The following is a 27,311-nucleotide window of genomic DNA, read 5'->3' as shown; positions in this document are numbered from 1 at the left end:
TTATCCTTTGTTTTAAGAGAATCTTTGTTAATATTTTGATTTTTTTTTTTAGATTTTTTTCTGGTTATATACTTTTAAAATAAACAGTTTTATAAAAGTAGGCTCATAGACTACATCCTGCTTCTTTCACTTACACAAACAGACATAGTTGGATGCCAGTAAATGTGTATATTTTAATGACCTCTTAATATTTACATATATATTTATATGATTTTACCGTTATTTATTTAATTTCAGTGGAGGGACATTTATATATTTTTATTTTCTCCCCTGTGAAACAACACTGTGCTGATCATCTTTTCTGATGCATTTTGCTTACTTACCTTGTTATTTTCTTACATGAATTACTAAAAGGGAAATTGTCAATTTAGAGGATATAGACACTTAAAGTGAGATATGTATTGCAAAATTTCTGTATAGAAATATTGAAGAAATTATACTCTCAGTAAAATGACTTTTATTACATGATTTTCAATACTAGTACTATCATTCTTTATAGTCAGTGCTACTGTGATTGGTAAGCAGACTTTTTCTTTGCTTTTATTTTTATACATTTGTTTACTAGCAAAGTGGGATATTTTTTCATATTGTTTTGGCCATTTGATTGATTATTGATAGTATTTATCCATTTTGGTATATTTATTTATTTTTAAAAAATTTTTTTTATATTTTATCTCATTTTTATTTTCTGTTTTTTATTTTTTTTAAACATCTTTATTGGAGTTTACTTGCTTTACAATGGTGTGTTAGTTTCTGCTTTATAACAAAGTGAATCTGTTATACATATACTTATGTCCCCATATCTCTTCCCTGTTGTGTCTCCCTCCCTCCCACTCTCCCTATCCCACCTCTCTAGGTGGTCACAAACCACCGAGCTGATCTCCCTGTGCTATGTGGCTCCTTCCCGCTAGCTATCTATTTTATGTTTGGTAGTGTATATATGTCCATGCCATTCTCTCACTTTGTCCCAGCTTACCTTTCCCCCTCCCTGTATCCTCAAGTCCATTCTCTACTACGTCTGGGTCTTTATTCCCGTCTTGCCACTAGGTTCTTCATGACCTTTTTTTTTTTTTTCCTTAGATTCCATATATATGTGTTAGCATACCGTATTTGTTTTTCTCTTTCTGACTTACTTCACTCTGTATGACAGACTCTAACTCCATCCACCTCATTACAAATACCTCCATTTCATTTCTTTTTATGGCTGAGTAATATTCCATTGTATATATGTGCCACATCTTCTTTATCCATTCATCCAATGATGGACACATTGGTTGCTTCCACGTCCTGGCTATTGTAAATAGAGCTGCAATGAACATTTTGGTACATGACTCTTTTTGAATTATGGTTTTCTCAGGGTATATGCCCAGTAGTGGGATTGCTGGGTCGTATGGTAGTTCTCTTTTTAGTTTTTTAAGGAACCTCCATACTGTTCTCCATAGTGGCTGTATCAATTTACATTCCCACCAACAGTGCAAGAGGGTTCCCTTTTCTCCACACCCTCTCCAGCATTTATTGTTTCTAGATTTTTTGATGATGGCCATTCTGACCGGTGTGAGATGATATCTCATTGTAGTTTTGATTTACATTTCTCTAACGATTAATGATGTTGAGCATTCTTTCATGTGTCTTTTGGCAATCTGTATATCTTCTTTGGAGAAATGTCTGTTTAGGTCTTCTGCCCATTTTTGGATTGGGTTGTTTGTTTCTTTGTTATTGAGCTGCATGAGCTGCTTTGTAAATCTTGGAGATTAATCCTTTGTCAGTTGCTTCATTTGCAAATATTTTCTCCCATTCTGAGGGTTGTCTTTTGGTCTTGTTTATGGTTTCCTTTGCTGTGCAAAAGCTTTTCAGTTTCATTAGGTCCCATTTGTTTATTTGTGTTCTTATTTCCGTTTCTCTGGGAGCTGGGTCAAAAAGAATCTTGCTGTGATGTATGTCATAGAGTGTTCTGCCTATGTTTTCCTCTAAGAGTTTGATAGTGTCTGGCCTTACACTTAGGTCTTTAATCCATTTTGAGTTTATTTTTGTGTATGGTGTCAGGGAGTGTTCTAATTTCATACTTTTACATGTACCTGTCCAGTTTTCCCAGCACCACTTATTGAAGAGGCTGTCTTTTCTCCACTGTATATGCTTGCCTCCTTTATCAAAGATAAGGTGACCATATGTGCGTGGGTTTATCTCTGGGCTTTCTATCCTGTTCCATTGATCTATATTTCTGTGTTTTTGCCAGTACCAAACTGTCTTGATTACTGTAGCTTTGTAATATAGTCTGAAGTCAGGGAGCCTGATTCCTCCAGCTCCATTTTCGTTCTCAAGATTGCTTTGGCTGTTTCAATACAAATTGTGAAATTTTTTGTTCTAGTTCTGTGAAAAATGCCAGTGGTAGTTTGAGAGGGATTGCATTGAATCTGTAGATTGCTTTGCGTAGTAGAGTCATTCTCACAATGTTGATTCTTCCAAGCCAAGAACATGGTATATCTCTCCATCTGTTTGTATCATGTTTAATTTCTGTTATCAGTGTCTTATAGTTTTCTGCATGCAGGTCTTTTGTCTCATTAGGTAGGTTTATTTGTAGGTATTTTATTCTTTTTGTTGCAATGGTAAATGGGAGTGTTTTCTTAATTTCACTTTCAGATTTTTCATCATTATTGTATAGGAATGCAAGAGATTTCTGTGCATTAATTTTCTATCCTGCTTCTTTACCAAATTCATTGATTAGCTCTAGTAGTTTTCTGGTAGCATCTTTAGGATTCTCTATGTATAGTATCATGTCATCTACAAACAGTGACAGCTTTACTTCTTTTCCGATTTGGATTCCTTTTATTTCTTTTTCTTCTCTGATTGCTGTGGCTAACACTTCCAAAACTATGTTGAATAATAGTGGTGAGAGTGGGCAACCTTGTCTTGTTCCTGATCTTAGTGGAAATGGTTTCAGTTTTTCACCATTGAGGACAATGTTGGCTGTGGGTTTGTCATATATGGCCTTTATTATGTTGAGGAAAGTTCCCTCTCTACCTACTTTCTGCAGGGCTTTTATCATAAATGGGTGTTGAATTTTGTCCAAAGCTTTCTCTGCATCTATTGAGATGATCATATGGTTTTTCTCCTTCAGTTTGTTAATATGATGTATCACGTTGATTGATTTGCGTATATTGAAGAATCCTTGCATTCTTGGAATAAACCCCACTTGATTATGGTGTATGATCTTTTTAATGTGCTGTTGGATTCTGTTTGTTAGTATTTTGTTGAGGATTTTTGCATCTATGTTCATCAGTGATATTGGCCTGTAGTTTTCTTTCTTTTGTGACATCTTTGTTTGGTTTTGGTATCAGGGTGATGGTGGCCTTGTAGAATGAGTTGGGGAGTGTTCCTCCCTCTGCAATATTTTGGAAGAGTTTGAGAAGGATAGGTGTTAGCTCTTCTCTAAATGTTTGCTAGAATTCGCCTGTGAAGCCATCTGGTCCTGGGCTTTTGTTTGTTGGAAGATTTTTAATCACAGTTTCAATTTCAGTGCTTGTGATTGGTCTGTTCATATTTTCAATTTCAGTGCTTGTGATTGGTCTGTTCATATTTTCTATTTTCTTCCTGGTACAATCTTGGAAGGTTGTGCATTTCTAAGAATCTGTCCATTTCTTCCAGGTTGTCCATTTTATTGGCATAGAGTTGCTTGTAGTAATCTCTCATGATCGTTTGTATTTCTGCAGTGTCAGTGGTTACTTCTCCTTTTTCATTTCTAATTCTATTGATTTGAGTCTTCTCCCTGTTTCTCTTGATGAGTCTGGCTAATGGTTTATCAATTTTGTTTATCTTCTCAAAGAACCAGCTTTTAGTTTTATTAATCTTTGCTACTGTCTCCTTCATTTCTTTTTCATTTATTTCTGACCTGATCTTTATGGTTTCTTTCCTTCTGCTAGCTTTGGGGTTTTTTTGCTCTTCTTTCTCTAATTGCTTTAGGTGCAAGTTTAGGTTGTTTATTCGAGATGTTTCCTGTTTCTTGAGGTAGGCTTGTATTGCTATAAACTTCCCTCTTAGCACTGCTTTTGCTGCATCCCATAGGTTTTGGGTCGTCGTGTCTCCATTGTCATTTGTTTCTAGGTATTTTTTGATTTCCCCTTTGATTTCTTCAGTGATCACTTCGTTATTAAGTAGTGTATTGTGTAGCCTCCATGTGTTTGTATTTTTTACAGATCTTATCCTGTAATTGATATCTAGTCTCATAGCGTTGTGGTTGGAAAAGATACTTGATACGATTTCAATTTTCTTAAATTTACCAAGGCTTGATTTGTGACCCAAGATATGATCTATCCTGGAGAATGTTCCATGAGCACTTGAGAAAAATGTATATTTTGTTGTTTTTGGGTGGAATGTCCTATAAATATCAATTAAGTCCATCTTGTTTAATGTATCATTTAAAGCTTGTGTTTCCTTATTTATTTTCATTTTGGATGATCTGTCCATTGGTGAAAGTGGGGTGTTAAAGTCCCCTACTATGATTGTGTTACTGTCGATTTCCCCTTTTATGGCTGTTAGTATTTGCCTTATGTATTGAGGTGCTCCTATGTTGGGTGCATAAATATTTACAATTGTTATACCTTCCTCTTGGATCAATCCCTTGATCATTGTATAGTGTCCTTCTTTGTCTCTTGTAATAGTCTTTATTTTAAAGTCTGTTTTGTCTGATATGAGAATTGCTCCTCCAGCTTTCTTTTGATTTCCATTTGCATGGAATATCTTTTTCCATCCCCTCACTTTCAGTCTGTATGTGTCTCTATGTCTGAGGTGGGTCTCTTGTAGACAACATATATATGGGTCTTGTTTTTGTATCCATTCAGCCAGTCTGTGTCTTTTGGTGGGAGCATTTAATCCATTTACATTTAAGGTAATTATTGATGTATGTTCCTATTCCCATTTTCTTAAATGTTTTGGGTTTGTTATTGTAGGTGTTTTCCTTCTCTTGTGTTTCCTGCCTAGAGAAGTTCCTTTAGCATTTGTTGTAAATCTGGTTTGGTGGTGCTGAACTCTCTCAGCTTTTGCTTGTCTGTAAAGGTTTTAATTTCTCCATCAAATCTGAATGAGATCCTTGCTGGGTAGAGTAACCTTGGTTGTAGGTTTTTCTCCTTCATCACTTTAAGTATATCCTGCCACTCCCTTCTGGCTTGCAGAGTTTCTGCTGAAGGATCAGCTGTTAACCTTATGGGGATTCCCTTGTGTGTTCTTTGTTGTTTTTCCCTTGCTGCTTTTAATATGTTTTCTTTATATTTCATTTTTGATATTTATATTAATATGTGTCTTGGCGTGTTTCTCCTTGGATTTATCCTGTATGGGACTCTCTGTGCTTCCAGGACTTGATTAACTATTTCCTTTCCCATGTTAGGGACATTTTCAATGATAATCTCTTCAAATATTTTCTCAGTCCTTTTCTTTTTCTCTTCTTCTTCTGGGACCCCTATAATTCGAATGTTGGTGCGTTTAATGTTGTCCCAGAGGTCTCTGAGACTGTCCTCAGTTCTTTTCATTATTTTTTCTTTATTCTGCTCTGCAGTAGTTATTTCCACCATTTTATCTTCCAGGTCACTTATCCGTTCTTCTGCCTCAGTTATTCTGCTATTGATCCCGTCTAGAATATTTTTAATTTCATTTATTGTGTTTTTCATCATTGCTTGGTTCCTCTTTAGTTCTTCTACGTCCTTGTTAAATGTTTCTTGCATTTTGTCTATTCTATTTCCAGATTTTGGATCATCTTTACTATCATGATTCTGAATTCTTTTTCATGTAGGCTACCTATTTCCTCTTCATTTGTTAGTTCTGGTGTGTTTTTACCTTGCTCCTTCATCTGCTGTGTGTTTTTCTGTCTTCTCATTTTGCTTATCTTACTGTGTTTGGGGTCTCCTTTTCACAGGCTTCAGGTTCGTAGTTTCTGTTGTTTTTGGTATCTGTCCCCAGTGGCTAAGGTTGGTTCAGTGGGTTGTGTAGGCTTCCTGGTGGAGGGGACTAGTGCCTGTGTTCTGGTGGATGAGGCTGGATCTTGTCTTTCTGGCGGGCACGTCCACGTCTGGTGGTGTGTTTTGGGTTGTCTGTGGCCTTATTACGATTTTAGGCAGCCTCTCTGCTAATGGATGGGGCTGTGTTCCTGTCTTGCTAGTTGTTTGGCATAGGGTTTCCAGCAGTGTAGCTTGCTGGTCGTTGAGTGAAGCTGGGTCTTGATGTTGAGATGGAGATCTCTGAGAGATTTTCGCCGTTTGGTATTACGTGGAGCTGGGATGTCTCTTGTTGACCAGTGTCCTGAAGTTGGCTCTCCCACCTCAGAGGCACAGCCCTGATGCCTGGCTGGAGCACCAAGAGCCTTTCGTCCACACGGCTCAGAATAAAAGGGAGAAAAAATAGAAAGAAAGAAAGAAAGAAAGAGAATAAAATGAAATAAAATAAAATAAAATAAAATAAAGCTATTATAATAAAAATAAGAAAAAAAGTTAGTAAGAAAAAATTTTTTTTTTAATTTTTAAAAGTAAGTTTATTAATTTTGTATAATAAAAAATAAAAAAATTATTAAGAAAAAAATTTATTAAGAAAAATTTTAAAATTTTTTTAAAATATAAAATATGAAAAAACTTATTAAGAAAAAAAATTTTTTTTAATTTTTAAAAATAAAAAATAAGGAAAAAATTAAGAAAACATTTATTAAGAAACAAAATTTTTTAAGTTAAAAAAAACAAAAAAAACGGACAGACCGAACCCTAGAACAAATGGTGAAAGCAAAGCTATACAGACAAAATCTCACCCAGAAGCATACACATACACACTCACAAAAAAAAAGAGGAAAAGGGGAAAAATTAATATATCCTGCTCCGAAAGTCCACCTCTTGAGTTTGGGATGATTCGTTGTCTATTCAGGTATTCAACAGATGCAGGCACATCAAGTTGTTTGTGGAGCTTTAATCCGCTGCTTCTGAGGCTGCTGGGAGAGATTTCCCTTTCTCTTCTTTGTTCGCACAGGCCCCGGGGTTCAGCTTTGGATTTGGACCCGCCTCTGCGTGTAGGTCACCTGAGGGCGTCTGTTCCCCGCCCAGACAGAATGGGGTTAAAGGAGCAGCTGCTTTTGGGGCTCTGGCTCATGCAGGCGGGGGCAAGGAAGGGTATGGATGTGGGGCGAGCCTGCGGCGGCAGAGGCCAACGTGACGTTGCAGCAGCCCGAGGCGTGCCGTGCGTTCTCCCGGGGAAGTTGTCCCCGGATCACGGGAACCTGGCCGTGGCGGGCTGCACTGGCTCCCAGGAGGGGCGGTGTGGAGAGTGACCTGTGCTCGCACACAGGCTTTTTGGTGGCGGTAGCAGCAGCCTTAGCGTCTCATGCCCGTCTCTGGGGTCCGCGTTGATAGCCGTTGCTTGCGCCCGTCTCTGGAGTTCGTTTAGGCGGCGCTCTGAATCCCCTCTCCTTGCGCGCCGTAAAACAAAGTGGCAAGAAAAAGTCTCTTGCCTCTTCGGCAGCTGCAGACTTTTTCCTGGACTCCCTCCCGGCTAGGTGTGGTGCGCTAACCCCTTCAGGCTGTGTTCACACTGCCAACCCCAGTCCTCTCCCTGCGATCTGACTGAAGCCCTAGCCTCAGCTCCCAGCCCCGCCTGCCCCAGCGGGTGAGCAGACAAGCCTCTCGGGCTGGTGAGTGCTGCTCGGCACCGATCCTCCATGCGGGAATCTCTCCGCTTTGCCCACCACACCCCTGTGGCTGCGCTCTCCTCCGTGGCTCCGAAGCTTCCCCCTCTGCCACCCACAGTCTCCGCCCGTGAAGGGGCTTCCTAGAGTGTGGAAACCTTTCCTCCTTCACAGCTTACTCCCACTGGTGCAGGTCCTGTCCCTATTCTTTTGTCTCTGGTTTTTCTTTTTTCTTTTGCCCTACCCAAGTACGTGGGGAGTTTCTTGCCTTTTGGGAGGTCTGACGTCTTCTGCCAGCGTTCAGTGGGTGTTCTATAGGAGCAGTTCCACGTGTAGATGTAATTCTAATGTATCTGTGGGAAGGAAGATGATCTCCCGCCATCTTGCCCCCCTCCTCTGGTATATTTATTTAAGACCGTTTAATAAGTCTGTTCAAATTTCTTCCTGTTAGTTTCATGTTTATTTTTTTACTTTGTTTATATTTGCTATGAATATATTTTAAATATTTTTACCTAACAAAACCTATCAGGTTTTTCTTTTATAACTTAATGTTCTTGGTATAATTCATTGACAGGCCTTCTCCACCCCCAAGATCATAAAAATGCACTCCTGTATTTCTTTTGAGAACTTGTTCAGTTTTGTTTTTATGGATAGCTTTAATATTTTTGAAATACATATTTGTGTATAGTTTAAAATAAGCATTTAACTTTCTTTAAGTCTTTAGTCATTTATAATATATTGAATGAATTATTTTTTTCCCACTAATTAGAAATGACACATTTATTATATATTACATCATTTTTTATAAAATCAGTCTATTTCTTTACTCTGAAATCTATTTTATTGATTTTTTTGCTTCCTGGAATTAGTATCATACTATTTTAATTACTGTAGTTTTCAGTAACTCATTCAGATAGCAAATAATTAGTGAACACCTACTATGTGACAGGGTAAGTCTTCTTTTATTAGTCACTAAAAAGTAACTTTATATTCTTATGTGTGCTTTTATTTGTTGTTAAATTTAGAATTAATTTTGTTAAGTTCAAGCTCAGAAGAAACAGTTTTCCAAAATACATTATAAATTTACAACTCATTTTGGAATTTTGATTTAAATTTAATTAAGTGTGTAGATAAATCACGGACAATTAATATCTTTGTAATGTTGAGTAATCTCATCCTAAAATACTGGTTATTTCTCAATTCAAAATTTTTAAATATTTTTATTGGAGTAGAGTTGTTTTACAATGTTCCATTAGTTTCTACTGTACAGCAAAGTGAATCAGCTATACCTGTAAATATATCCCCTCTTTTTCGGATTTCTTTCCCATTGAGGTCACCGCAGTCAATTCAAATTTTTATTTATGCTCTTCAATACATTTCTCCATTCAGTTGTTATGTATGTATCCTTAAGATATTTTTATTTTTTTCAGTTGTATGCTGAATCTTTGTTCTCTTATGTTTTCTGAGTTGCCTGGTGCTAGTCTGCCCATTTATTTAAACTCTTGTCATTAAATCTATAGTGGGTTTTTTTTTTTTAATTGGGTTATATGGGAAAATAGTTATATGTAAATGGTGATTACTTTTGCTTTTGCTACTCAGTATTACAATATTTAAACTTTCTTGTATTCTTGAAGTAGAATTTCAGAACTTTGATTAATAACACTTTTCTTTCTGTGTTTAAGTGATAACTTCTTGCATTTAAGATGAAGATTGTCATCTTTAGAAAGTATCTTTGCACTCAAAGCTTATGCAAAAGTTTTTTTGTTAATTTGCTTTTGCTTTTAAATTAGGAATGGGTATCTAATTTTTATGAAATAACTTTTTTGGTATCCTTTGAGATACTGTGATTTTTTTTTTTTCTTCCGTTAATGAGATGAATTGCCTGAATACATTTCGTAACATTGGACCATTCTTGCATTCTTTGACTCCTATTTGATTATGGCATTTCCTTTAATATACCACTACATTAAATTTGTTAATATTTTATTTTGAAAATATATCTTTATTTATACATAACATGGCCTTTAGTTTTCTTTTTATGTTTTTTTAGGGGTTATTATGAGTTTATGTTTTGAATTGTGAACTTTTATATAATTTTTTTTTTAAACCTTTGTTTTTTAGATTTTTTTTTGATGTGGACCATTTTTAAAGTCTTTATTGAATTTGTTACAGTATTGCTTCTGTTTTATGTTTTGGTTTTTGGCCGTGAGGCATGTGGGATCCTAGCTCCCCAACCAGGGATTGAGCCCTCACCCCTTGCATTGGAAGGTGAAGTCTTAACCACTGGACCACCAGGAAAGTCCCTTATGTAATTTCTTAATGCTCTAGAACAGTTAAGAATCACAGAGTGAGGCATTTTGACATAGTAGTTAAAAGCATTGGCTTTGTAGTCAAATAGTCCTGAATTTCAATACCGTGTTTGTTACTCTTGCTATGTGACCTTAGCTTCATTTTTATTTTTCATTTTAAAAACACGGCTGTTAGTAACAGTATCATAGAATTTTTGTGAACATTAATAATAATTTGAATGCTTTTCATCTTCCAGGTACTGTTAAAATACTTCATGTATAATTAAACTTATTTAATACCCATAATTGTACTATTATTCTTGTTTGGTAAATGAGGAAACTGAGGCAGACAGAGTTTAAATAACCAAGATTATGTAGCTCATGAGTAAATTTGAACCTAGGCATTGTTTGTAGAGCCCACTTAAATGATACAAAAGATGTAGTAAAATAAGCATTGGATAAATTGTGGTAACTGCTGTTTTTGTTTTTATTATTACCATATTTGATTTAATCTAAGAAGCCACTAATTGTAGATACATCATCAATTTTTGTATCACCAAGAAAAAAAAAATTTGCCTATGAGGCAATGCTTAAATTATGAAAATATTCCCCCCCACTGCCATCAGTTTCACTCTATTGATGTTGTCATTAAATTTAAGAAACATGTTAAACCTGAATTTTGAAAAAATGAAATATAATGGATTATCTCTGCCTAGACTAAGATGATAACTTTCCATCTCAACTCTCATATTTATTGAAATAATTTGAAATTTTAATTACAGTTTACTATAAATTTAAAAAATATGCATGTTATTCTTGACAGTTATATTCTTCACTACTACAAGAACAGTTACTTAGACTTAACCATTGCATTTGCCATTTGGTTTATAGCATGCACTCCTTTTTTCAGAGATCTTTGCCCTAATTCATTTATGGTTTGGCTTAATGATCCTGAGTAATTTCCCCCCCAGAATTAGTAAGTGATTTACTTTTTGATTCCTTTCATTTTGGAAAATGACTTTCTTTTGTCCATGTCAAGGAAAGATAATTTGACTGAGTTGAATTCTGTATATAGAATTATTGCCTTATAATTTTTTATAAAAATTTGATCTTTATTCCACTATCTTCTGTCATTTAGTATTGTAAGCAAATAGTTGATAACAGTCTGACTTTCTTTCCTTTGTAGGCAACGTGTTATTTACCTAACTCGCATTTGTTTACATGCTCACACTCCCTTCTCCCCTGATCCAATCTTTGTGAAGAATTTTTTTTCTGAATGAATTTTGAGACTCAGGAATTAAGATCTTTTATGTATAAGTCTTTGTATGCTTCACTTTCTCCCCTCCCCTAAGGCTGTTCGGTGAGCCCTTTGGATCTAGAAACTTAGATGAGGAAATTTTCTCTCTCTTTTTTTTGTTAATGCTCCTATTATCTTTCCTTTTTCTTTTTGCAAGTACTAGTATATGCATATTAGATTCTGTAGAATTAATTGTCCATGTGTCTTTTCTCTATAACTTACATCAATTTACCATTTTTTCCTAAGTATAGCGAATTCCCAGGCTAGTGTTGAATTCACAAATTTGGATTCAACACTTTCTATTCTTCTACTCACTACATGCATATTTTTGAACATAGTTTAATTATAAGTCTTTACTATTCTTGAACTGCTCTTTTTTTATGAGAATCTATTTTGTTTTAGCATTGTAGTAACATCTTGACTCTCACTGACCGTAGGAATTATTTTTTTAAAAATTATGTTTTTATTGTTTTCTGAATTACATTTTGTTTTAGTGCTGGTCATTTGGTCAAAGGGCTCCTTTTGAGCTCCCAGGATTTTTTCATGATTTGGTAATTTTTCATTGGTTATTCATATATTTTTTTAAGTATTCATTTTATGGTAGTGTGTTTCCTTGCTAGGGCTGCCATAACACAGCTCCACAGGCTGGGTAGCTTAAACAACAGAAATTTATTTTCTTACAGCTCAGGAGAATGGAAGTCCAAGATCAAGATGTTAGAGGGTTTGGTTTCTTCTGAGGCTTCTCTTCTTGATTCATAAATGACTGCCTTCTTGCTCTGTCCTCACATGATCTTTTATCTGTGTGTGCACATTCCTCATGTCTCTTTGTGTGTCCAAATTTCTTCTTCTTACAAGGACGTCAGTCACACTGGATTAGGGCCTAACCCAATGACCTCATTTTAACTTAATCACCTCTTTAAAGATCCTGTCTACAAATGTCATATTTGGTGGTACTAGGGGTCAGGGGTTCAACATATAAATTTGGGGGGGACATATTTCAGGCCATGTCAAGTAGGATGATTGTATGCGTCTTTTATTACCCTTTGTTGAGTTTTTCTTTCGTTGTGCTACATGACAATGTATCGTGACACAGTGGCATGTGGGGTACAAGTCATTGAGCCATTTTTAATTTTAAATATCTTAATTTTTCCTTCTTTCTAGTCAATGGAGATCTTCCAGTTGAAATTAAAAGAAGCTGAGAAAACTGCGTTTATGAAAGAAGACTGTAGACGAGAACGGTGGAGGAAACCAGCATACTCAGATAGAGCACAAAGTAGTCAGGAAAGTAGAAAATCAGACTTGGTAAAATATAATAAAAGTTCAAGAGAAAGATATAATACAACAGATATTGCAAAGAATATCAATAAAGATAAGTTTAGTGGTGATGAAAAAGATAGTAGATCTGGGTCTTTAGAAGCATGTAGAAAAGAATCCAGTCCAAAACAAAATCAAGAGTTTTCTTCTCATATAAATTTGAGACCTAAATTCTTAAGACCCTCTGATGAACTGTCATTTCATAGCAAGAACAGAAATTTTGAACCATCTAGTTCATCTTCAGCACTGGTCTCTCAGGGTTCTGTACATTGTGGTTTTCGAAAATCCACAGAGAACAGTGAAGAAAGTTTATCATGGTGGAGTCGATCTGATGGGAGAGAAGGAGACAGGAAACATTCAAATCGAAAACCATTAGAAACCAGTCACAGTGTTGACCGTGGACAAGTTTCAGAAGACGTGAGAGAAAAATCACAGGGTGAAAGCTTGAGAGAGGACTCTCTGAAAAAAGAACACCTACAGGATACAAAGTCTTCGCTTGCTGGGTATCTTTTCATTTGTTTTTTAAACTGATAAATGAATATTAAGGTCCAGAGGATTCAGGGAACTGAACTGTATTTTTAGAGCATCAGTTACTAATTAGATATGAGTTATGATTTTCTGTTTCTTAAATTCGATGGAAGAGATAGGATATGCACTTTTAACAATTCAGTAGTTCCATTTGGTGGATTGTATTTCATTTCACAACATATTTAACAAAAAGAGCTGGAAGATGAATTCAGTAGCTATATATTTCCTCAAAATTTATTGCTTTTTTGCAATCTAAAAAACTAAATGAGTTTAGTAATTCTTTTAAATGGATATGCTACAAGAAATATTTTGGTAGATTTTGTTAGTACTGCCATATTACTTCCAAAGGAAATTGCTGCATTTTAAAGTATAATCATAATTGTAAATATTGCATGCCTACTGGAGGTCTGGGAGAGTGAAGGAAAATATGCTGCCATAGCCCAAGTATAAAGTGAAAAAGCTATGTGAAAGATCCTGCAGAGGGAAGCATGAATTTTGGTGGTGGTTTTGCAGATAAAGAAATCCACTTTGATAGTTGACAGGTTTTAAAGCTAATGTTAGAGTTTTTTTTTTGTAATACACACATCTTTTTAAAAAAAATTATTTAGGCTGCGCTGGGTCTTAGTTGTGACATGCGGGATCTTTAGTTGCAGCATAAGGGCTCCTTAGTTGCGGCATGCTTGCAGGATCTAGTTCCCTGACCAGGGATCGCACCCAGACCCCCTGCAGTGGGAGCACAGAGTCTTACCCACTGGACCACCAGGGAAGTCCCCTAATGTTAGACTTCTGAAAGCAAAATAGAGATAGGATAGTGGTTGTACCCATAATGATTAGGAAAATAGGCAGCACTTATTGGTTTTATTATTCTTGTACCTGTAGCACTTATATATAGGGCTGAGTCAGTCGATCAGGAAACCCAGGTTGAAATGGATCAAACCTAGGAAAACTTGATTTAGCCATAGGGCTGGCACTATTTGAAATAGCCATAAATAGAAAATGAGTATCCAAAGGATAATAACTAACTTATACTTGAATGATCATTAAAATACGTTTTAAAATACCACCAAATGAATGGGACACTGAAGGAAGAGGTTTTAGGAAATAATAGAATTCATTGGTGGCAGTAGTAGGTATAAGCATTGTGTTTTGGGGTCATGAGTCTGGTAAATCACTTTTGTTAGTGACTCCATCTGAAGCTGTGGATTATAGAGCACAGTGTGTAGCTTTCAGTAGGAGGGAGACAGGGAAGCTGGCAAAATCTGGACTGAATGATGGGAGGCCCAGTCACATGGGCTCTGGTTCACGTCAGGGCTTTGTTCCCAGGAAACGAAAGGAGAAATCCAGTTGTATTGACTGGATAAACATGGTAGGGATTAGAGAATGTCTAAGGCTGTATACATATATAATTGTCCAGGCTTCACTCCAGGTACTGTGGAAGGTAGACTATTTCCAGTCACCAGTTGCTAGTGGGATGAGGCTCTTATTTCCTGATATCATTAGGGTTGGCTTAACATTTGGGTGATCTGTAGGTGTTTACTTCTGTGACTGCAGCTAAGCAGAATATGTAAGCAAGCTTACATTGTTAGTATTCCTTCTGGTTCTATAATTGCTTCATGTTTTTATGTTGTAAACTTCTGATAGATATACTGTAATACAGGAACTCATTAAAAGCTTTATGTTTTGGTCTGAAGACAGTATTCTTTGTTAGCTGTGTTAATTTTGATGTTACAGATGTTTTGAGGCTTTCCATGAATTCCATGATTGGCTGGAGAGGGAAAGGACAGTCTAGGAATATTCCACATATATGTAAAACAAAAAAGAATTCCTGAGCATGTAGAGTGGTATAAAGTGAGAAACCAAGAGTGGGACCTTGAAGAATGCCTGTTTTCAGGGAATGGAAAGATTCAGTGAAGGATTGTTAGAAGCTGTTAATTTGTCTGAACATTATCCTGGGTATATGTTGAATTCTTTATAAAATGCGAGAATTTTAGGGAGCTTTAGAACCAATGAATTTTAGAACTAGAAAAAAAATCATAGAACTTATTTTAGAACTAGAAGAAATTATAGACTGACCTGGGCATTTTCCAGATGCAGAGACTGAGGCAACTGAGATGGTGACTTGCACAGTGCGATGTAACTGGGGTTGCCAGATTTAGCAAATAAAAATGTTTGGACATACTTAAACTAAAAAAAAAAAAATTATTTTTTACCTGAAATTCAAATTTAACTGGGTGTCATGTGTTTTATTTGGCAACTGTACATAGCACTTGGCCATTTCTTGAGTCTGTGACCTTTTTACAAGAGATAACATAATTATAATCATCTCTGGGTATCCACCAGGGGATTGGTTCCAGGACCCCAGCAGATACCCAAATCTGGGGATGCTCAAGTACGTTATATAAAAAGGTGTAGTAGTATTTTTATGTATAACCTACGCACATTCTCCCATATTCATTCTCCCTTCCTTCCTTCCTTCCTTCCTTCCTTCCTTCCTTCCTTCCTTCCTTCCTTCCTTCTTTCCTTCCTTTCCTTCTTTCCTCCCTCCCTCCCTTCTTTCTTTCTTTCTATTTTTTTGATGTGGACCATTTTTAAAGTCTTTACTGAATTTGTTACAATATTGCTTCTGTTTTATATTTTTGGTTTTTTGGCTGCGAGGCCTGTGGGATCTTAGCTCCCTGACCAGGGATTGAACCCAAACCCCCTGCACTGGAAGTCGAGGTCCTAACCACTGGACTGCCAGGGAAGTCCCCTCTCTCGTATACTTTAAATCATCTATAGATTACTTATAATACCCAGTACAATGTAAATAGTTGTATATACAGTGTAAATGCTATGTAAATAGTTGCCAACTCTCGGCAAATTTAAGTTTTGTTTTTTGGAACTTTCTTAAAGTTTTTTTCTAAATATTTTCAATTCCTGGTTGGTTGAATCTAAGGATGGGGATCCCATGGATACTGAAGGGCTGACTGCCATTTTATATAAGGGACTTGAACATCTGTAGATTTTGGTATCTGCATTGGGTCCTGGAATATACCAACAGATAACTGTACTATTCTGAATCTTATTTTTTCCAATCAGTATTATCTTAAAGACCTTTTCACACTAGCCCATATGTATGTGCTTTTTTTCATTTTGAAGTCTCTGATATTATGTTGTAAAGCTTAGAGATAAGCGAGTATTTCTCATCAGTTTCCTATTGATGGACTTTAAGGTAATTTCTAGTTTGTTGCTCTAAATAATACTGCAGTGAATAGTTTTGTATGTGTATTTTTGCATACTACTTAAATATAGCTATAAAATAAATTCCAAGGAGTGGAATTATATTTATATATTTTGTTTTACTAACCAATTTACACTCTTACCAGTCACGTATGAGAATTACTTTTCCTTGCTGATAGTATTATTGAGGTTTTTAATCTTTGCCATAGATATATAGTTGAGGAACAGAAGCTTTCTTTGGTTTGCATTTATGTAAGTATGGGTGAAGTTTGGCATATTTTTATAAATGTTGTTAATTTTAGTTTTATTTTATTAACCAGTCATATATTTTACCTAGTTCTTGAGGTTTTTTTTTTTTTGTGAGCACTTCTATAGTTGTCATGTGATATATATAATTTTTCATCATCTTTAGATTTCCTCTTTGTGTGTTTTTACTTTTCTTTTTTCATCTATTTTTTCATTCATTCTTATTGTGATCTGATTTATCATTCTTTTCCTTTGTGCTTTTTAGGCCCTTAAGTAGCTGGAAGACATCCTCTAATAGTGGCCCATGTGATTAAGAATTTTAAGCTTTTTATTCTTAGAAACAAAATGTGTTTGTATATAATTTTGCTTTATTGGAAAATATATTAGCTATATATATTCAAGAGTTTGAAACCTAGGAGAGTATGTAATATGAACAAAAACTAATGTGATGTCCTTAATTTAGATTTTATCTAAGTTGATATCAGGAACTAACTCATTTTATATAATATAAAATATTACATAAGGTTAAAAAGGTTAAAAACCTTGGCAGAGTTTGCTATGATAGCCTAGGAGGACAAGAGAAGGATACCAGGTTCTGAAGGGTTTGAGTTTAGTAATGAGATCCTTAGGGAAGAAAGTTTGAGAACAAGTGGTAAGAAAAGAAGAATTAAAGGGACAAGATCTTTGAATACTGTCAGCAGGCAAAGAATAATTGCAATATACTCAAGGTTTCTGAAATGTCATTGAGCTGCAGCTTTTTAAATTATTTTTTCCTCAAAAGTTTTCAGCCAGAGTTTGTATTGTGTGTGTGTGTCTGTGTTGCGTGTGTGTTGTAAAGAGAGTCCGTTTTAGTGGGAAAATTGGATTTGCTTTTTAGAAAATAATTGTGAAGAGGGCTTTTGAAATATAGCAGTAATCCGGGAAAATGAGAAGAGCTTGTACATTTTTATTTTTATAGGATAATTGCAGATGTCATGGTGATGTTTCTTTCAGAGCATCTGCTCGTCATTATAAATGCTTAGAGTCTTCCATTATAAATGGAAGAGTCTGTGCTGTTTGTTGCAGAGCAGTGTCTTTGCTATGGTATTAACAATAATGTGTTCTTCAGTCATTGATGCCCAAGAACTTTAATTTTAATGTCTTTATTTGATACCTATTACTGTTCTATCAATATTAAGTGTGTTGACGTATCTGTTAATACTGAAAATATCAGAGATGTTCACAATTCTTCTGTATCATCTCATTTATCCTGATCTACGTTCCATATACTAATAAACAATTCCCATTAGAAAATACACCCCCCCCCAAGCCCGGTCAAAACAAAACAAAAAAAGATGTGTGGAGTATGAATTTCATGACCATGAAAATTGCCTCTTTAAAGGTCTCTTGAGATTACAGTTATCTTCTTGAAACTTGTGAGCTTTGGTTGGACGTCAGCATACCATCTTTTTTTTTTTTTTAAACATCTTTATTGAAGTATAATTGCTTCACAATGGTGTGTTAGTTTCTGCTTTATAACAAAGTGAATCAGCTACACATATACACACGTTCCCATATCTCCTCCCTCCCGCATCTCCCTCCCTCCCACCCTCCCCATCCCAACCCCCCAGGCGGTCACAAAGCCCTGAGCTGATCTCCCTGTGCTATGTGGCTGCTTCCCACTACCTATCTATTTTACATTTGGTAGTGTATATATGTCCATGACACTCACCCTGTCACATCTCGCCCCTCCCCCTATCCTCAAGTCCATTCTTCAGTAGGTCTGTGTCTTTATTCCCATCTTGCCACTAGGTTCTTCATGACCTTTTTTTTTTTTTTTCCTTAGATTCCATATATATGTTAGCATACTGTATTTGTTTTTCTCTTTCTGACTTACTTCACTCTGTATGACAAACTCTAACTCCATCCACCTCATTACAAATACCTCCATTTCATTTCTTTTTATGGCTGAGTAATATTCCATTGTATATATGTGCCATATCTTCTTTATCCATTGATCTGATGATGGACACTTAGGTTGTTTCCATGTCCTGGCTATTGTAAACAGAGCTGCAATGAACATTTTGGTACATGACTCTTTTTGAACTATGGTTTTCTCAGGGTATATGCCCAATAGTGGGATTGCTGGGTCGTATGGTAGTTCTCTTTTTAGTTTTTTAAGGAACCTCCATACTGTTCTCCATAGTGGCTGTATCAATTTACATTCCCACCAACAGTGCAAGAGGGTTCCCTTTTCTCCAAACCCTCTCCAGCATTTATTGTTTCTAGATTTTTTGATGATGGACATTCTGACGGGTGTGAGATGATACCTCATTGTAGTTTTGATTTGCATTTCTCTAATGATTAAGGATGTTGAGCATTCTTTCATGTGTCTGTTGGCCATCTGTATATCTTCTTTGGAGAAATGTCTGTTTAGGTCTTCTGCCCATTTTTGGATTGGGTTGTTTGTTTCTTTGTTATTGAGCTGCATGAGCTGCTTTGTAAATCTTGGAGATTAATCCTTTGTCAGTTGCTTCATTTGCAAATATTTTCTCCCATTCTGAGGGTTGTCTTTTCGTCTTGTTTATAGTTTCCTTTGCTGTGCAAAAGCTTTTAAGTTTCATTAGGTCCCATTTGTTTATTTTTGTTTTTATTTCCATTTCTCTAGGAGCTGGGTCAAAAAGGATCTTGCTGTGATTTATGTCATAGAGTGTTCTGCCTATGTTTTCCTCTAAGAGTTTGATAGTGTCTGGCTTTACACTTAGGTCTTTAGTCCATTTTGAGTTTATTTTTGTGTATGGTGTCAGGGAGTGTTCTAATTTCATACTTTTACATGTACCTGTCCAATTTTCCCAGCACCACTTATTGAAGAGGCTGTCTTTTCTCCACTGTGTATGCTTGCCTCCTTTATCAAAGATAAGGTGACCATATGTGTGTGGGTTTATCTCTGGGCTTTCTATCCTGTTCTATTGATCTATATTTCTATTTTTCTGCCAGTACCAAACTGTCTTGATTACTGTAGCTTTGTAATATAGTCTGAAGTCAGGGAACCTGATTCCTCCAGCTCCATTTTTCGTTCTCAAGATTGCTTTGGCTGTTCGGGGTCTTTTGTGTCTCCATACAAATTGTGAAATTTTTTGTTCTAGTTCTGGGAAAAATGCCAGTGGTAGTTTGATAGGGATTGCATTGAATCTGTAGATTGCTTTGGGTAGTAGAGTCATTTTCACAATGTTGATTCTTCCAATCCAAGAACATGGTATATCTCTCCAACTATTTGTATCATCTTTAATTTCTTTCATCAGTGTCCTATAATTTTCTGCATACAGGTCTTTTGTCTCCTTAGGTAGGTTTATTCCTAGATATTTTATTCTTTTTGTTGCAATGGTAAACGGGAGTGTTTTCTTAATTTCACTTTCAGATTTTTCATCATTAGTGTATAGGAATGCAAGAGATTTCTGTGCATTAATTTTGTATCCTGCTACTATACCAAATTCATTGATTAGCTCTAGCAGTTCTCTGGTGGCAGTTTTAGGATTCTCTATGTATAGTATCATGTCATCTGCAAACAGTGACAGATTTACTTCTTCTTTTCCGATTTGGATTCCTTTTCTTTCTTTTTCTTCTCTGATTGCTGTGGCTAACACTTCCAAAACTATGTTGAATAATAGTGGTGAGAGTGGGCAACCTTGTCTTGTTCCTGATCTTAGTGGAAATGGTTTCAGTTTTTCACCATTGAGGATGATGTTGGCTGTGGGTTTGTCATATATGGCCTTTATTATGTTGAGGAAAGTTCCCTCTCTGCCTACTTTCTGCAGGGCTTTTATCATAGATGGGTGTTGAATTTTGTCAAAAGCTTTCTCTGCATGTATTGAGATGATCATATGGTTTTTCTCCTTCAGTTTGTTAATATGAGGTATCACGTTGATTGATTTGCATATATTGAAGAATCCTTGCATTCTTGGAATAAACCCCACTTGATCATGGTGTATAATCCTTTTAATGTGCTGTTGGATTCTGTTTGCTAGTGTTTTGTTGAGGATTTTTGCATCTATGTTCATCAGTGATATTGGCCTGTAGTTTTCTTTCTTTGTGACATCTTTGTCTGGTTTTGGTATCAGGGTGATGGTGGCCTCGAAGAATGAGTTAGGGAGTGTTCCTCCCTCTGCAATATTTTGGAAGAGTTTGAGAAGGATAGGTGTTAGCTCTTCTCTAAATGTTTGATCGAATTCGCCTGTGAAGCCATCTGGTCCTGGGCTTTTGTTTGTTGGAAGATTTTTAATCCCAGTTTCAATTTCAGTGCTTGTGATTGGTCTGTTCATATTTTCTATTTCTTCCTGTTTCAGTCTCGGTAGGTTGTGCATTTCTAAGAATCTGTCCATTTCTTCCAGGTTGTCCATTTTATTGGCATAGAGTTGCTTGTAGTAATCTCTCATGATCGTTTGTATTTCTGCAGTGTCAGTGGTTACTTCTCCTTTTTCATTTCTAATTCTATTGATTTGAGTCTTCTTCCTTTTTCTCTTGATGAATCTGGCTAATGGTTTATCAATTTTGTTTAACTTCTCGAAGAACTAGCTTTTAGTTTCATTGATTTTTGCTATTGTTTCCTTCATTTCTTTTTCATTTATTTCTGATCTGATCTTTATGATTTCTTTCCTTCTGCTGGCTTTGGGGTTTTTTTGCTCTTCTTTCTCTAATTGCTTTAGGTGCAAGATTAGGTTGTTTATTCGAGATGTTTTCTGTTTCTTGATGTAGGCTTGTATTGCTATAAACTTCCCTCTTAGCACTGCTTTTGCTGCATCCCATAGGTTTTGGGTCGTCGTGTCTCCATTGTCATTTGTTTCTAGGTATTTTTTGATTTCCCCTTTGATTTCTTCAGTGATCACTTCGTTATTAAGTAGTGTATTGTGTAGCCTCCATGTGTTTGTATTTTTTACAGATCTTTTCCTGTAATTGATATCTAGTCTCATAGCATTGTGGTCAGAAAAGATACTTGATATGATTTCAATTTTCTTAAATTTACCGAGGCTTGATTTGTGACCCAAGATATGATCTATCCTGGAGAATGTTCCATGAGCACTTGAGAAAAATGTGTATTCTGTTGTCTTTGGGTGGAATGTCCTATAAATATCAATTAAGTCCATCTTGTTTAATGTATCATTTACAGCTTGTGTTTCCTTATTTATTTTCATTTTGGATGATCTGTCCATTGGTGAAAGTGGGGTGTTAAAGTCCCCTACTATGATTGTGTTACTGTCGATTTCCCCTTTTATGGCTGTTAGTATTTGCCTTATGTATTGAGGTGCTCCTATGTTGGGTGCATAAATATTTACAATTGTTATACCTTCCTCTTGGATCAATCCCTTGATCATTCCTTCTTTGTCTCTTGTAATAGTCTTTATTTTAAAGTCTGTTTTGTCTGATATGAGAATTGCTCCTCCAGCTTTCTTTTGATTTCCATTTGCATGGAATATCTTTTTCCATCCCCTCACTTTCAGTCTGTATGTGTCTCTAGGTCTGAAGTGGGTCTCTTGTAGACAGCATATATATGGGTCTTGTTTTTGTATCCATTCAGCCAGCCTGTGTCTTTTGGTGGGAGCATTTAATCCATTTACATTCAAGGTAATTATCGATATGTATGTTCCTATTCCCATTTTCTTAAATGTTTTGGGTTTGTTATTGTAGGTGTTTTCCTTCTCTTGTGTCTCTTGCCTAGAGAAGTTCCTTTAGCATTTGTTGTAAAGCTGGTTTGGTGGTGCTGAACTCTCTCAGCTTTTGCTTGTCTGTAAAGGTTTTAATTTCTCCATCAAATCTGAATGAGATCCTTGCTGGGTAGAGTAACCTTGGTTGTAGGTTTTTCTCCTTCATGACTTTAAGTATATCCTGCCACTCCCTTCTGGCTTGCAGAGTTTCTGCTGAAAGATCAGCTGTTAATCTTATGGGGATTCCTTTGTGTCTTATTTATTGTTTTTCCCTTGCTGCTTTTAATATGCTTTCTTTATATTTAATTTTTGATAGTTTGATTAATATGTGTCTTGGCGTGTTTCTCCTTGGGTTTATCCTGTATGGGACTCTCTGTGCTTCCAGGACTTGATTAATTATTTCCTTTCCCATATTAGGGAAGTTTTCAACCATAATCTCTTCAAATATTTTCTCAGTCCCTTTCTTTTTCTTTTCTTCTTCTGGGACCCCTATAATTCGAATGTTGGTGCGTTTAATGTTGTCCCAGAGGTCTGTGAGACTGTCCTCAGTTCTTTTCATTCTTTTTTCTTTATTCTGTTCCGCAGCAGTGAATTCCACCATTCTGTGTTCCAGGTCACTTATCCGTTCTTCAGCCTCAGTTATTCTGCTATTGATTCCGTCTAGAGTATTTTTAATTTCATTTATTGTGTTTTTCATCATTGCTTGGTTCCTCTTTAGTTCTTCTACATCCTTGTTAAATGTTTCTTGCATTTTGTCTATTCTATTTCCAAGATTTTGGATCATCTTTACTATCATTATTCTGAATTCTTTTTCAGGTAGACTGCCTATTTCCTCTTCATTTGTTAGGTCTGGTGTGTTTTGACCCTGCTCCTTACCTGCTGTGTGTTTTGTTGTATTCTCATTTTGCTTATCTTACTGTGTTTGGGGTCTCCTTTTCACAGGCTGCAGGTTCGTAGTTCCCGTTGTTTTTGGTATCTGTCCGCAGTGGCTAAGGTTGGTTCAGTGGGTTGTGTAGGCTTCCTGGTGAAGGGGACTATTGCCTGTGTTCTGGTGGATGAGGTTGGATCTTGTCTTTCTGGTGGGCACGTCCATATCTGGTGGTGTGTTTTGGGGTGTCTGTGGCCTTATTATGATTTTAGGCAGCCTCTCTGCTAATGGGTGGGGCTGTGTTCCTGTCTTGCTAGTTGTTTGGCATAGGGTTTCCAGCACTGTAGCTTGCTGGTCATTGAGTGAAGCTGGGTCTTGATGTTGAGATGGAGATCTCTAAGAGATTTTTGCCGTTTGGTATTACGTGGAGCTGGGAGGTCTCTTGTGGACCAGTGTCCTGAAGTTGGCTCTCCCACCTCAGAGGCACAGCCCTGATGTCTAGCTGGAGCACCAAGAGCCTTTCATCCACACGGCTCAGAATAAAAGGGAGAAAAAAATAGAAAGAAAGAAAGAGGATAAAGTAAAATAAAATAAAGCTATTATAATAAAAAATAAGAAAAAAATTTTTAAGAATAAATGTATTCAGAAAAAAAATTTTTTTTAATTTTTAAAAATAGGTTTATTAATTTTTTATAGTAAAAAATAAAAAAAATTATTAAGAAAAAAATTTATTAAGAAAAAAATTTTTATTTTATTTTTACAAAAATATATTAATGTACCTTTGGAATAAAATTGCCTTAAAATTATTCCATGTGCACATGTTTCCTTTAAGTCATCCTTAGAAACTGAAAGTGAGAGAAATAGACTGTTTCTTTTACTCATTCAAATTTGAAAAAAATTATCTGGTCTTGTGTGACAAAGAATGAAGTAATAAGAGAGGTTGTTTTTGTATTAGAGATATTCCTTGGAACTTAAATCATATGACTTTGACAAATTCCTTGTATTCATCTCATGTTTATTGACATTTTTGTAGAAATATTATTGGGTTGCCTGAAATTCAAATAAATTACATTTACAATACAAGAAAAATGATGTATACCTCAGAATTTAATTTGAAAAAAGTTACTGAAAAATATTTTCCATACAAAAAACGTACAACTAATGATACAAGCAATATCTTTTATTAAAGCATGTAAAAACGAGTAACGTTCTCCTGCTTACACGACTGCAGGGTCCCCACTGCATTGGTTTTAAAAATGTAGACTGAAGGAACTTGAGAGGGAATAAAAATATGTTTTTTCTAATTGTGCTTTACCTGAAATATTTTACATTTCTTAGTCTAAGCACCATAGTATTGCCTTTTCTTTCACCAATATGAGTAGAAATGGGTTTTTTTTGGATTTCCTACAGAGATTAATGTCTTTAAAAAAAAAACCCTCTAACAGATTTCTTTTTTTTTGCCCAAAAGGAATTCAGTATTTAAATATAATTTCCACATATGGTTAAAGTTTTGATTTTGAGCTCTTTGTGTGTTTTGCTATTGCTTGCTCAGAATATATGTTGAAAACTCAGGTTAATTTCAGTAGAGTATGATAAAATCTAGATATGGAAGAAAACTAGTAATATCATAGATATTTGTGATTATGACTGATTTTTTTCTGGTTTAAATTTTTTTATCACTCCCTTTGAGGGTTTTTAAAAATACAATTTATTGAAGTATAATCTACATAAAACTGCATATGTACAAATTGCATATGTATATAAAGTGTACAATTTGATAAGTTTTTGAAATGTGTATATTCTAATAAAACCATCACCCCCAAAAGTTTCCTGGTGCCCTTTCATAATCATCCCTCCTGCCTCTCCACACACCCTAGCAACCCCCCTAGACAACTACTCATCTTTTTTTTTTTAATTATAGACTGGTTTGTATTTTCTAGAGTTTTATATAAATGGGATCATACCTCATACCTTATACACTTTTTTTTTTGCTCTGGCTGGCTTCTTTCATTCTGCATGATTATTTTGAATTTCATCCATGTTGTTGCATGTAACAATAGTTTGTTCCTTTTTGTTGATGGATAGCATGCCATTAGCAGATATATTGTACCACAATTTGTTTTTCCATTCACCTGCTGGTGGACATTTAGAATGTTTTTAGTTTTTGGCTGCTATAAATAAAGCTTCTTTGAACATTCATGTACAAGTCTTAGTATGAACATACACTTTCTTTTCTCTTGAGTAAATACCTAGGAGAAGAATGGCTAGATCATATGATAACTATATATTTAAATTTTAAGAAACTGCCAAAGTGTTTTACCAAGTGGTTGTATCATTTTACACTACCACCAGCAGTGTTAGACTTCCAGTTCCTCTACCTTCTTGCAGGAACTTGGAATAGTCAGTCTTTTTAATTTTCACTGTTCTTGAGGATGTGTAGCAGTATCTCATGGTTTTGTCTTCCCCTAATGACTGTTGATGTTGAACATCTCTTCAGGTGCTTATTTGCCTTCCAGATAGCTTTTCGTAAAGTGCTTAGAATGTGTGTTCGTTTTGCTTCTATCATTTCTTTATTGGTAATTTGTATCTTTTTTTTTTTTCCTGATCATTTAGGCTAGAAGTTTATCAATTTTACTGATTGTCTTAACCAGTTTTTAGTTTCATTGAATTTCTTTACTGTTTCTGTTTTTTATTTATTTCCACTTTGATTTTTATTACTTCTTATATTCTGCTTACTTTGGATTTAATTTGTTCTTTTTCTGCTTTCTTCAGTTGTAAGCTGATATCATTGATTTGAGATCTTCTTTTCTAAAGAAGTATTTAGTGTTATAAATTTCCTTGTAAGTAATGCTTTAGCAGCATCCCACAAATTCTGATATGTTGTGTTTATATTTTTATTCAGTTGAGAATACTTTTAAATTTCTCTTTGATTCTGTTCTTGACACATGGGTTATTTACATGTGTGCTAAATTAGTTTTAGTTAGTTTCCAAATAGTTCAGGATTTTTGCAGATGTCTTTGGTAATTTCTAATTTAATTTCACTGTGGTCAGAGAACTTACTTTGTATGGCTTGAATCCCTTTATATTTACTGAAACTTGTTTTATGGCTCAGGATATTGTCTATTTGGTAAATGTTTTATATGCACTTGGAAAGAATGTGTATTCTGTTGTTGGGTGGAGTATTATGTGAATGTTGATTAGGTCATATTAGTTGCTAGTGTTATTCAGGTCTTCCATATCCTTGCTGATTTTGTCTTTACTTATTCTATCAAGTATTGAGAGTGGGTTCTTGAAATCAGCAACTATAATTGTAGATTTGTCTACTTCTCTGGAATTCTGTCAGTTTTTGCTTTATATATTTTGTTGCTCTGTTATTAGGTGCATAAATATTTACAGATTCTTCTGTACTCTTGATGGATTGACTTCTTTTTCATATGAAATGACTTTCTTGGTCCCTGGCAATATTTTTTGCTCTGTAATCTAATTTGATATTTAGTGAACCTCTTCAGCTTTCTTTTGACTAGTGTTAAAACATGTTACATCTTCTTCCATCATGTTATATTTAACATTTATGTCTTTATAGTGCATTTCTTGTAGTTGAGTTTTGCTTTTATATCCATCTGATGATTTCTGCCTTTTAAATTCAGGTGTTTAGACCATTTATGTATATTGTGATATAATTAGGTTCAAATCTGTAATTTTCCTGTTTGGTTTCTCTTTGTCTTATCTGTTTTTTATTCTTTTTCTTTTTTTAAAAATTTTTTAAAAATTTTATTTGTTTATTTATTTATGGCTGTGTTGGGTCCTCGTTTCTGCACGAGGGCTTTCTCTAGTTGTGGCAAGTGGGGGCCACTCTTCATCGCGGTGCACGGGCCTCTCACTATCGCGGCCTCTCTTGTTGTGGAGCACAGGCTCCAGATGCACAGGCTCAGTAATTGTGGCTCACGGGCCTAGTTGCTCCGCGGCATGTGGGATATTCCCAGACCAGGGCTCGAACCCGTGTCCGCCGCACCGGCAGGCAGACTATCAACCACTGCGCCACCAGGGAAGCCCCCCTTCTTCTTTTTAAAAAATATTTCCTTCCTTCCTTCCTCCCTCCCTCCCTCCTTCCCTTCCTTCCCTTCCTTCCTTCCTTTGCACTGGGTCTTTGTTGCCTCACGTGGGATCTTCACTTGCGGCGTGCAGGATCTTTTAGTTGTGGCATGTGGGCTTTTAGTTGCAGCAT

General features: G+C 35.6%; 1 protein-coding gene across 1 annotated transcript in view; it reads left to right on the top strand.

Moving 5' to 3' along the window:
• Nucleotides 1-27,311, top strand: part of CWF19L2 (CWF19 like cell cycle control factor 2) — a 185,861-nt gene that overhangs the window by 55,335 nt on the left and 103,215 nt on the right. The window contains exon 8 of the mRNA XM_068556327.1: nt 12,395-13,050. Within this exon, the coding sequence (XP_068412428.1) occupies nt 12,395-13,050 (656 nt within the window). The remainder of the gene's footprint in view (nt 1-12,394; nt 13,051-27,311) is intronic.

This window comes from Eschrichtius robustus, chromosome 11 (genome assembly GCF_028021215.1).
Source record: "Eschrichtius robustus isolate mEscRob2 chromosome 11, mEscRob2.pri, whole genome shotgun sequence".
Taxonomy (NCBI): Eukaryota; Metazoa; Chordata; class Mammalia; order Artiodactyla; family Eschrichtiidae; genus Eschrichtius; species Eschrichtius robustus.
Note: the sequence above shows the minus strand (reverse complement) of the source record. Positions and strands in the feature narration are given on the sequence as shown.